This window comes from Coffea eugenioides, chromosome 2 (assembly GCF_003713205.1).
Source record: "Coffea eugenioides isolate CCC68of chromosome 2, Ceug_1.0, whole genome shotgun sequence".
NCBI classification, from domain to species: Eukaryota; Viridiplantae; Streptophyta; class Magnoliopsida; order Gentianales; family Rubiaceae; genus Coffea; species Coffea eugenioides.
The window spans coordinates 74520329-74532140 of NC_040036.1; the positions used below are offsets into that span (position 1 = coordinate 74520329).

The 11812-nt window shown below is 35.0% G+C and overlaps 1 protein-coding gene across 2 annotated transcripts; it reads left to right on the forward strand.

Annotated features, from left to right (window-relative positions):
* The first annotated feature begins 1771 nt into the window (after positions 1–1771).
* LOC113762068 (syntaxin-41-like) lies at positions 1772–9393 on the forward strand. Of its 2 annotated transcripts, none has more exons than XM_027305319.1 (8): positions 1772–2329; positions 5031–5307; positions 5826–5915; positions 7695–7772; positions 8377–8454; positions 8547–8612; positions 8697–8777; positions 8896–9393. In XM_027305319.1, exons 1-8 carry the CDS (start codon positions 2124–2126, stop codon positions 9004–9006), a joined length of 987 nt encoding a protein of 328 aa, XP_027161120.1. In that variant the 5' UTR covers positions 1772–2123; the 3' UTR covers positions 9007–9393. The 2 variants fall into 2 exon arrangements, with proteins under 2 accessions (XP_027161120.1, XP_027161121.1); XM_027305320.1 differs by having other exon boundaries at positions 5034–5307.
* Positions 9394–11812: the final 2419 nt, after the last annotated feature.

The window sequence follows — 11812 nt, forward strand, 5'->3', positions numbered from 1 at the left end:
TATCCCTTACAAAAGCAAATTAGGCCAATGTAGTCCAAATTACTAACATGGTCCAAATCACTAAAAATCAAATTTTGGTTTGAAATAGTACATGACCTACGATCAATCTTAAAAGGGCAAAAATGTCTATCATATGGAAAATGTTACATCTTATGCCCTATTATTCATCAATTACAGTTTGATTTCAAGTTTTATATTGATTAATTCTTAAATCAATTACAACCCATTCCACTCCCAAACTAAACTAAACATGCAAAGATAAATGATCAAAATCTATACTCATAGTAGGGTTCATGATGCTAATTCCATTTCCGAATATGGAACATGAACAAACACCTTCATAACTTTGTAAACTAAGGCCCCGTTTAGTAAGTGAGTTTTTTGGGTGTTTGTCCAAAATTTTACTGTTGAATTTGTAGAAAAATTTTTACATATATCAAAAAGTTTTTCTTTAAGAAAATTTTTTTTCTTTGATATGTGTAATTTTTTTTATTTTAAGAAAAAATGTTTTTGATGCGTGCAAAAATTTTTCTTTAAAAAAATTTCCTTCTTTTTCCCTTTTTTTCCATTTTTTTTTCTTTTCCCCTTTCTTTCCTTTCCTCTTATTCTACCCCACCTTACTGCAATCTTTTTCTCCCTCCCTCCCCACTAACCGATCCTCAGTCGCAAAACTTTTTTTTTCCTCTCTCTTCTTCCTCCATCTTCTCTCCTTCCCTCTTTCTCTCCCTCTCCTCCTCCTCTCTCCCCCTCTATTCCCCTCCTCTCCTCTCCCCCGTTATCTCCTGCTCCTTCCCTTTCCTAACTACCCTTCCCTTCCCCTTCCCCTAACGCGACTAGATCTGGTCAAAGAGGGGATGGAGAGAGGGAGAAGGGGAGAGGAAGCAAAAAGAGGGGAGGAGGAGAAGGAAAGAAGAAAGAAAAAAAAAAGAGGCGCTGGTGCTAGTGCTGGCACTGGCATCGTTGCGAGGTGAAGATGGTGATGGGTTGAGATAGGAGAAAAAGAAGAAGCAAGGAAGGAAGGCAATTTTTTATGCACTTTTTGATATTTTGAAATGTGTAGTTTAAAAATTTTGAGATGTTTTTTGAGGTTACTATAACCAAAGTTATTAAAAAACTTGTAGAATAAAAACTTGGCCAAAAACTCCGCTTCCAAATAGGGCCTCTATTCGAATAGAATCGCAAAAATGATAAAATTGCAGAGATTTAAGAAGAATCTTATAATTGCAAATATCAATTCTTGCCTGACAAATTAGAGCAACATCATCTATTTGCTTAAGCATTATCTAAGATGTCCAATACGCTTCAAATCTAATAAAGTACATGTCTCTAGAATAAATTGCAGAGATAATGAATTAATACTTTCATACAATTAACTTTTGACTCATTTATAATCTACAAAACTTTCAATGAAGAGAACCAACAACCTTATTTGCCCATGTAAATGCATTGAGAACTACACTGTCCAAATATTTACTGATCTGTTTTAAAAAAATGTGCAGCAAATAAAACAATATAAATTTCAATCTTTGTAGACTAGTCATATGAGCAAAGAATGAAATTAGTGCAAGTGATATTTCTAAAACTTCAGGGGTGCCAAGTGATATTAAGAGAAATTTTAAGGGAGGTTTCTGATATTAACCCAAAAGTTAAAATTGGGGAACTCCCAAATTCCTCAGTCTTAGCTGGCTGAAGTGGCTCCCACTCGACCCCACTCCCAACTTCCCTCCCCAATTCCCATTTTTTCTGATTTCATTTCACTCGTCATCCTCATCTTCCTTAACAATGGAGAATTACTCATACTGCAACTAACACCCCAACTCGCCACTCTAACTCAGCTCAACTTGACTCGGTCTAACCCCGCCCTAACTCAGCTCCAGCAAAAATTTTTTTTTTCCAACTTCGCCGGAACCCCCCCGACTCAACGATCTCTTGCTAACCCGATCCAACACCTACGCCACGCCCCCAACCGGGTCGTTTTTTTGGCCCGAATTATGAACCCGTCCTTATTCAATTTTGACCATACTCCTTTCAGATCTAATTAGAACAACCCATTAATTGGAATCAAATAATTTTTTGTAATTCGTAAATTTTTTTTTTTGCTTTTGTGGGATTTATTATTCTCAATGGCAACGAGAAATAGGACGATTTTGTTTAGAAAATATAGGGATGCATTAAAGAGCGTTAGAATTCCGGCCGGTGGTGGCTCCTTGCCGTCGCCCTCGTCGAGCTCCTCCGGCGGTGGCCCCGTGATCGAGTTGTCTACGACGTCGTTGCTCCACCCCAATCGGGCTTATACTCCCCTCAGCACTGAAGATCCTGGAACCTCTAGGTAATTGTACGTTCGTCTTTCTATTCTTTATATTTAAATTTTTTTTTGCCTATTATTTGCGTGATTCCATGAAATTTTCAGGTCCTTGAATGATTGCATAGTCTTGAAATTAATATTCATGTTCTATGGAGAAAAGAGCAACCAAGATTGTAGTTTTTTCTTTTTCCTTTAAAAAAAAAATGAAAACATTGTTTTGCAAGGGTAGGTCTGGGAGGGAAGAAACGGGCGGGGAGAGGAGGAGAACAGTGAGAATTGAACCGTCTTGCCATTGTGGAAGAAAGACATCATCCGATGTGATGTATTCTCCTCCGAAGACAGTATTTTGTAAGAGCTTTAGATTTTCTTGGGTAAGAGGATGGAAGAATGTAGGGGGATTAGGATTAAAGATGTATAATGGTACTAGCTGAATGGAAACTCCTAGACTATTTCGGTTTTGGTAAAAGATAATTTTGCGACTGCTTTGTCTAAATGTGGGCTTTGGGATTTGTGACTTTAGAAATGTAATTCAGAAACTGCTAGAATTCAGTTCTATGGGTTTGATTAGATGGCCAGAAGTAGTGATCAGTTGCAATGCAAATGTGTCTGTAAGTTTTTCTACTTTGCCTTTCACCCCACACGGTGTTCTTTTGATGTGAGGTCGTGTTGGCAACTATGAGGTTTATGGTGTTTTTCTATACTTCTGATTTTTAAGATTGATCTCCCCTTAGTGCATTATGATTTGCTAGGTTTACAAAACCAATAATAGAGCATATTGTGGTATAGTAATAGTAAAGAGAAGTTGAAATGAAAGAAATGGAATGCATCTGGAAACCAACTGTTGTCCATTGTGGGAAAAAGATAGTACACGAGCATACATATTTCAGGACGAATAATAGTTAATGACAAATTATCCTTTTAGATCATTATATTTGCGGGTGACTCTGGATGTTGTATGCACACACACCATGGATATGGAAGGATATCAGCCTTCTGGTACAGCAAACGGTGGGACCGGATGCTGAGTTTTGTACTTTATATGAAACTTCATGAATTTTGGATTGTGATGCTTCAGTAAGCTGATTAAGTTGTGGACCAAACTTAGAGATTAAGAATAAAAGGGAGACGTAGAGATCAAGAAGACATGGCCACTTGGTGTTGTTTATGTTCAATTTATACTGAAAGATGGCCACAGGATTCATTAAACAGCTGGCAGTGGATCTTTAGTATCAGTCAATTATAAAAATTACATAATGATTTTATTTGAGGTTTTTTCCTTAATATCAGAACCTTTACATGGGGTATCTGATATTTGTCTGGCCAGTGCATCAGCTTGTTGTAGGTGTAGGATGCATGTCGTGGTCCTTTTCTGATGATGTAAGAGTCAAAGACTCAAACTCCTTTGTGAATAGTAAGAATTCCAAAATGATTTCATTGGGGGTTTTCTCCTAAATATCAGAGGCTCAATACGTGCTATCTGATGGTTTTCGATCTTCCCTCCTTCTCCTTCTGATCTTCTTCCTACTGTTTCAGCCCCTATATGCTAACTGTAGGTCCATTCCTGTGAGTTTCACTAATTTCTTCTGGCTTCATTATATATTTTAAATCTCAGTTTCTGTGCATCGATAATTGATTTGGATGATTTAGAAAAACAAGCAAACGTAAAGAAGGAATACTGGAACAAAAAATGAACAAGTACAAAACGTTTCCTTTTTCTTGGCACTGTCTATCATCTTTCAAGTCAACCCTTCAATCAATTCTGTCTTTTCCTCTATTGCTTTGAAACTTTACTTATCATTTGCCTGTTTCAGATCATCAAGGAATCAATTTACCCCTGAATTTGATTTTCTGAATATACCCTTGAAAATCCTTTTTCCAAATTCCTCTTGACATTTTTATGCTGTTTAGGACTGCTTTAAACAGTCTATGAAGAAAAGTCTTGTAGCATGCAGTGGGCTAACTAGGAAAAGTATGCCAAAAGCCCCCTGCTTTTATTTCTTTAGTTTATCCTATGAGCATAATTATTTTACTAGAATCTACAACCAATACTTGTTAGAAAGTTGTTCATGTCTGTCTGATCAAAAGATGGTCTGAAGACGGGTAGGCTGGATAGATCCAATAAAACTTGGAGAGGCCTTTATGTATATTTGGACTTTATGCCGTTGTTTTTATGAGTGCAAGTCAAGTTTGACTGCTAGGATACTTGGAGAATTATGTAGTGCATATTGCATTTTCTTAAGCAATCTCATAATTTTAAGACAATGAGGGTATTAATTCTTGGTTATATCTGTTATATGCTTCAAGTATGTTTAGTAGTTTAGACTTCCAGCGGAAGCTTTGATATAATTCAGGTCCTTTTTTTCTGAAAGGTCAAATATGCTAGTTTGATTGTTGCATTGCTTTACCTGAGACAACTGACTCATGGAATTGATAAGGATGCTGATTTTTAAAGAAAAACCAAAATGTGCTCTATACATTCCTAATTTTCTCTCTGTGACTGAAAGCCTGCAATACATAATGTTTCCTTAGGTGTTTCTGTTTCTGAAATTTTATGTGGCAACTTTGTATCCTTTGCCGTCATCTTTTTGCAATTAAAAATTCTTTGATGCTCATCCTCTATTTCTGTAGTTCATTCTTTTATGTACTCTTGTTGTGCAAGTCCTTTACTCTGCGCTGGAGAGGTAAATCCCTGCAATTTATTATTGTTTGTTGTTCTTTGTTGCAGTAGAGGTGCAGTAACGGTTGGTCTGCCACCAGCTTGGGTAGATGTTTCAGAAGAGATTGCAGCAAATGTGCAACGTGTTCGAGCAAAAATGGCAGAGCTAGCCAAGGCTCATGCAAAGGCTTTAATGCCCTCATTTGGGGATGGCAAAGAAGATCAACGCAGGATTGAGTCTCTTACCCAAGAAATAACTGATCTTTTAAGAAAGTCAGAAAAGAAGTTACAGAGACTCTCTCAAGGTGGGCCTTCTGAGGATTCAAATGTTCGAAAAAATGTGCAGGTATAGCTAAAATAACTGACACCATCATTTCAACTATCTACAAGATCATGTACTATTGCAGTCAAATATCATGTACTACAGTTGTAGAAGTGATATTTGGTAGAAATTTGAACCAAATGGCTTATTTTTGGTGGCGGAGTTATTGTTAGTTAAGTTTTTCTGTCATTGAATTTGCTTATAGTTCCCAGAAATTTATACTGAGACATTCGATTAAAAAATTGGAAGCATATAGCTTAACTACCTCTTTTTGCTCCTAAGAGAAAGGGGAATCGAAAATTGTGACAGATATGATGTTTGTGAAAGCAGCAGTAGTCAAAATGAACTTAAAGTTGCACACTGATGAAAGACCTTGATTCCTGTCATTTTTATGTACTTTTTCAGTATCTTACTGATTTACTAATTTCTTTCTCTGACCTGCTTTTGTTGTTCTATAAGGTCTGCACTTACAGCTTGTATGTGCATAAACTGAAAGAAGCACTATGAGCTTTGTACTTATGTTTGGTTTCTTTTGTCAACAGAGGTCTCTTGCTACTGACCTTCAGAGTCTGTCAGTGGAACTACGTAAGAAACAATCAACATATTTGAAGCGATTGCAACAGCAGAAAGAGGTTTGCTACTGATTTCTTGGAACTTTTAAACTTAATTTGGTGGTTGCAAATTGCAATATGTAGAATAGGGTTTCCAATCGACCTGAACATACTGCACAGTTGATATCATGGATCATTGATAAAAAATTAATGGACTTGTTCTAATTTGTAATTAAACAACCTCTTATTGTTTAGACTGGTTATCAATTTGGATTATTAATTCCAAGGGGGGGCTTGACCTTGAGAATTATTTAACTAAGGCTCCGTTTGATAACACTGAATCTGAATTCTGAATTCTGAATTCTGAATACTGAAATAATTGAGTTTGTTTGGCTAAGAATTTATTTGGATGATTTATTTGATCCAGTTACTGTAGTACTTTTTGTGATGTGATGTATGTGAGATAAAAAGGTGATTGGGAATTGTGTGTATGATGCAAGCAAAACAAAATCTGAAATAAATCTTGCAAATTTTCTTTGTCCAAACAAACCCATTAATTTGCTGAATTTTAAGCACTGAAAAGAGATATATGAATGTCTGAATCTTAATACTGAATCTATTTATACTGTTTGATAAATATTCATAACTTAATGCTTAATAAGCTAAATTGTACAATTTTGCCCTTCTATCTTTTAATCCAAAAAGGAAATAGAACCTATGATTTAATTAACTTAAAATTGTTAGGTATGAAAATAACAATGATTATGAAGAGCAATGCATACAATGACAATGTTTCTTTGTGTGGGAAAAGGGTATGGTTTCATCGTTTTGAGAATGGGAAAACGAGCTTTTAATACTCCAAAAGCACGTTCAATTACATTTCTCAATCTTGCATGTGCTTGGTTAAAGCGTTCTTCTTTTGATCTTGGACGAGAAGCATTTCGAAAATCAGACAACCAATATCTAATATTTCGATATGGTGTCATAAAGCCACGTGTGTGTGGATAAGCTGCATCACATAAATAATATTTGTCTGCACAAAAAAAAAATATATCAAAATATAAATGTTTGTGGATAAAAATTACTGCAAAAAAATACTATTGTTAAAAAAAATTTTTGAATAGAGAATATCAGGTTGTTTTGTTTAATTAGATAAGGATTTTGAATAGGAAATATTAGGTTGTTTAATTAGATAAGGATTTTGAATGTAATTAACAAGCAGGGACATATTTGGTAGATAAGATAAAGTAGTTGAAGTAAATCTCTTGATTCTTATCAAATTAAGCATTCAGCTACGATTCTTGTGCTGAAAAAAATACATACAAATTCAGCACCACTTAATAAGTTCAGCAGGTGAATTTTTATTTATCAAACACCCACAACATCTGAATGTCTGAATGAATTCAGTTTCAGCACTTTTTTATGTTATTAAACAGGCACTAAAACCGGATATATTAGTACGTAAAGATGGATGTCTTCAATTGAGAACGATGATATCAATGGTCTAGATTTTATTCTAGTGTCTAGTTTCTGTGAAATATTGAATTGCAGATTAACAGGCTACTAGTTAAATCCTTTTAGAGGTGAATTATGTGCCGCGGTTGTTGCCCTTTGCTTGATACACTACTTCAATCTTGAGCTTATTTGAGTTGAGCCAAGATTTTTACTTTTTTGTGCTTGGTTTGAAAATGTACCTTTTTTAATTTAAAATTTTTTAATTTTTAAGGTTTTATTGCGCTTCTGTATAGCAAATGGATTAGCCTTTTCAAAATCCTATGGATTTTTACTTTGTTTTTTAATTTGACCCTGACAGTTATTCTAATAGATAAAAGCTTTCTTATTCAGTTCCTTTCTATGTAGGGTCCTGATGGAGTTGACTTGGAAATGAACTTGAATGGAAGCCATTCCAAACAGTTTGAAGATGATTTTGATGACCTGGTATGTTCATATGCAATTTTGTGTATTGAGATCCAGGTTTTTCTACCTCTCCCTGTAAATTAATAGTTTAATATATCAAATTGACTTGTGTGCCATATTTTAACTGTTACTTTCATCTTTTCTTCAATTTCATGTCCTTTAGTAAGAAGTGGTGCATTAAGTATACCAGTAAATTACAATCTAAGTCCATGTGAAAAATGAGTAATGTTTCAAGCAACACAAGTGCTAATTGAAGAACAAAGGCAAACTATGTTTCCACATTGCTTCTGTGTCCCAGTATTTTCTCTTTGCGACCAGATGGCGTACACCTGCTCTTGGGTTTCGTATGAACTTGATTGTTTTCAGGACCTTTGATAACTTGTACTCCTGAGGTTTGTATTTTAATAGGACTGTAATAATATGTTTCTGACTAATTTTCGTGTTACTATATAGAAAGTGTCAGTAAATTCTCTGTAGAAAGTGTCTCTATAGAAGATCTCCTGACTTGATAAGGTTCCGAAAATCATCTACCACATGCTCTTGAGATGTTGGTACTGGATATCTACATTGCACATTTTTTTCTCCGTCTGAGTAATTTTTTTCACCATTTAACTGGTATTTTTAGGGATTTAATGAACATCAAATGGCCAGATTAAAGAAAAGTGAGGCTTTCACAGCAGAGAGGGAGAGAGAAATTCAACAGGTAAACTGAATGTTTTGGACTTCTTCAATGTCACTCCCCTGAATGACCTTGCTTTTACATTTGGGCTAATGTTATTTTCCATGGATCTGTAGGTTGTGGAATCAGTTAATGAACTTGCCCAAATAATGAAGGATCTGTCGGTCCTCGTGATTGACCAGGTAATAAGCCACAGATATGTTTTATCTAGTAGATGCACTCAAATACATAGTGGATGGTGATGAATTGCATTTCTTTCCAAGCAGGGTACAATTGTTGATAGGATAGACTACAATATCCAAAATGTCGCTGCATCAGTTGAGGAGGGCCTTAAACAGTTGCAGAAGGTCTCTATCCCCATTTGCTTTAAGTTTCCCACTCGTCTTATATGGTGTTTCTTCTATGACCTGTTACCTGTACTCTTGACTCTTCACCTTTCCTTTTCTTTTCTATAACAATGTGCAGGCCGAGAGAACACAAAAACAAGGGGGGATGGTTATGTGCGCCACTGTACTTGTCATCATGTGTTTTATCATGCTAGTCCTCCTGATTCTGAAGACGATATTACATATTTGATGCATGAAGATACAGTTACACCCTCTACCATTTTTGGAACCCTCCCCTGCACTTACAGTGGAAGCATATTGCTCGACTTCTGGGATTTTTGGCTGATTTCGGTTTCTACACTGCTTTATTTTTTTTCTAATGTTTTGTTTTCCTAGGCCTGAGGGAGAGGATGGTATTCTTAAAAGGTTTCTATAGACAGCTCCAGGGACACTGTATAGAGGCATTTGGTGTTATTCAGCAACGGTAGATTGGAAAAGAAAACTTACACTTAATTTTTTTCCCTGGGAGAATTTTGTAGCATTATTCAGTAATGCTCATCTTTTGGGATGAGGTAACATAAGTTGTCTGTATCTATAAATTGTTGAAATGCAAAATGAAGAAAATCGTTTTTGCATTTGACCTGTATCTTTTCATTGAATTTTTGTAGTAGTTCCAACATCAGAGCTAGGAAAACCCTTCCAGTAAATCGCTTTGTGCAAACTCTACTTAATGGAAGATATACTCATTTTTGCTTTTACATTAGTAGATCTAGTGAATGTGGCTGTACGAGGACAGAGCCGTCTGGCTCTTTCTCATCTTCAACTGTTTCGATGATTAGATCTCTGCTTATTGTAAAAGTGAGCCTGAGGAATTTGTCATGTGACTATCCTCTACCCTGGATATCCGCGGTCTCGCGCTGCAATCGAATTTCGAACTCGAGTTTGCATTTTTTACATTTACCACTTTTTTTTAAAATTAATCATGCTTTTACAAAAAATAAATATTCTTCACATGGCCGTACTCAGAGGCACTCGCTAGCTAAACTCAATAAAAAGAATAAAAAAAAACCAGACCTTTTCTTGCATTAATTTGTGCATCTTTGAAATTGATAATTAAAAACTGAAACACAAATGAATTTAGTTTTAAAAGAGACAAATTATGAGGCGGTTTGGGCTGCCATTTTTTTTTGGAATTTTTGTAGAAAAATGTAGTGTAACGATTTAATGTATGTGAGGTAAAAAAATGGTTAGGAAATACGTGTACAAAAAACGTAAAAATTTTTTTAGAGCAAAATAGAAAAGAAAAACGAACTCAAGCGCTTCAACTCCTTTTTTGCCGTTAATAAAATGATGGAGTGCCATAACTATTTTCAAGAATGCCAATATCATCTATCTAGAAAACATGCATTTAATTTCTCAGATACCTAATCTTAACTATTAATCTGTATCAATTCATTGGTTCTTTTGTAATCCATGGTTTTTTTTATAAAAATTTTGTCTATGGAGACACTGTTCCTGTTCATAATCCCTTTTTTTTTTTAATAATAACAATATGGGGACAATGGGTAGCGTTGGAGCCTACCCAGCAATACTAGAAAGTGAAAAAACAAAATACTGACTCGCAATTTGCCAAGCTTCAGGGGAGTTAAATGTCATTAATAAAAAAAAACATGAAGAAGTAGGAGCGGACAAAAATATCCGTTAACCTGAAAACCCACCATATCCAATCAAAAAATTAGTATACCCGTTCCTATTATTTGATCGGATCAAAAGAGGGTCGGACACCCAAATGTGGGGCGGGTTAGGATCATATAATTAAAAACTCGTAGGGCATCCGACTCGCTTCGCATGTATATACATATTATTTTTATACGCATACTATAAAATAATATGTTTAAAGTTAAATAAACAATTTCATTGAACAAATTGCATTACAAATATAGGATACTATAGTTTATTTACGAGATTTATTTGTAGAGGTTATGATCTTATGTTTTTTAGAAAAGAGTTTAATTTATATAGAATATATAATTAAAAAAATGTGCTACTTGTTTTTAAATTTTTATTGATTTTGAATTCTTTAATTTTTTTTCTTGTATTCTCTTCACATGTTTATTTCTTAGTAGGGGACTTTTTTTGAAAAAAATATTTATTAAATCTTAGATGAATATGTAAAATATAAAGAAAAATTAGTATAAATTATTTTTTTTAAAAATTAAATAATAAGCAAGATGAGGCGGATATTCATTGATCCGACCCTATTTTAGCGGGTATCCACTAATATACACAAGATAAAAATCGAGAAAATGGTCAAATTCATCCCTAAACTTTTTGTTAATGTCGATTTAATTCTTGATTTTTGTTTTCGGCCAATTTGATCCCAATTATTATGGTTTCAATTAATGATCTCTACGCCGTGCCACCACGAAAAATAGATCAAACTCCTAATTTATCAACTAAACAAGGGTATTTTAGGAACTTTTGATATGTCCTCCTTGCACCATCAATCTCCACCACCTGCCACCTCCCTCCTCCTCTCACCCTTCTTCTCCCACCTCTTTTGCTCCTCTCTCTGTTATGTCAGTCATCTCTATAAATTTTGCAACTAAGAATCGATCAGGAACAAGATGCGATACTTTGACTTCTGGGATAGAGAAGGGTGCGAAGAGGAGCCAATGATGGAGAGAGGGTAGAGTTTGGGAGGGATTTGAGGGCCAAGATATTCCAAAAACTAAGCAAAGAGACTCCCTTGGATTGGTGAAGCCGAAACCATATGATGCCCCAAATCTAGATGTTGGGTAAGTATCGGATCTGTTCTAGTGAAGATCTAGACATGATGAAGTATGTTGTTTTTTTGGTAATCATTAGGAATGATTTTGTTGATTAAGGTGGATCTAATCCAGTGATTCTCTACATACAAGTAGTAGTAGTAATTTGAGTTTTGTAAGCATTATATTATCAAAATCAAATATAGGACCAAAAATGGTGGATTGGATGGAGAGTGAAGAGTAAATTCTCTTTTTTTTTTTAAATTCATTTTTATCCTCCGTCCATGG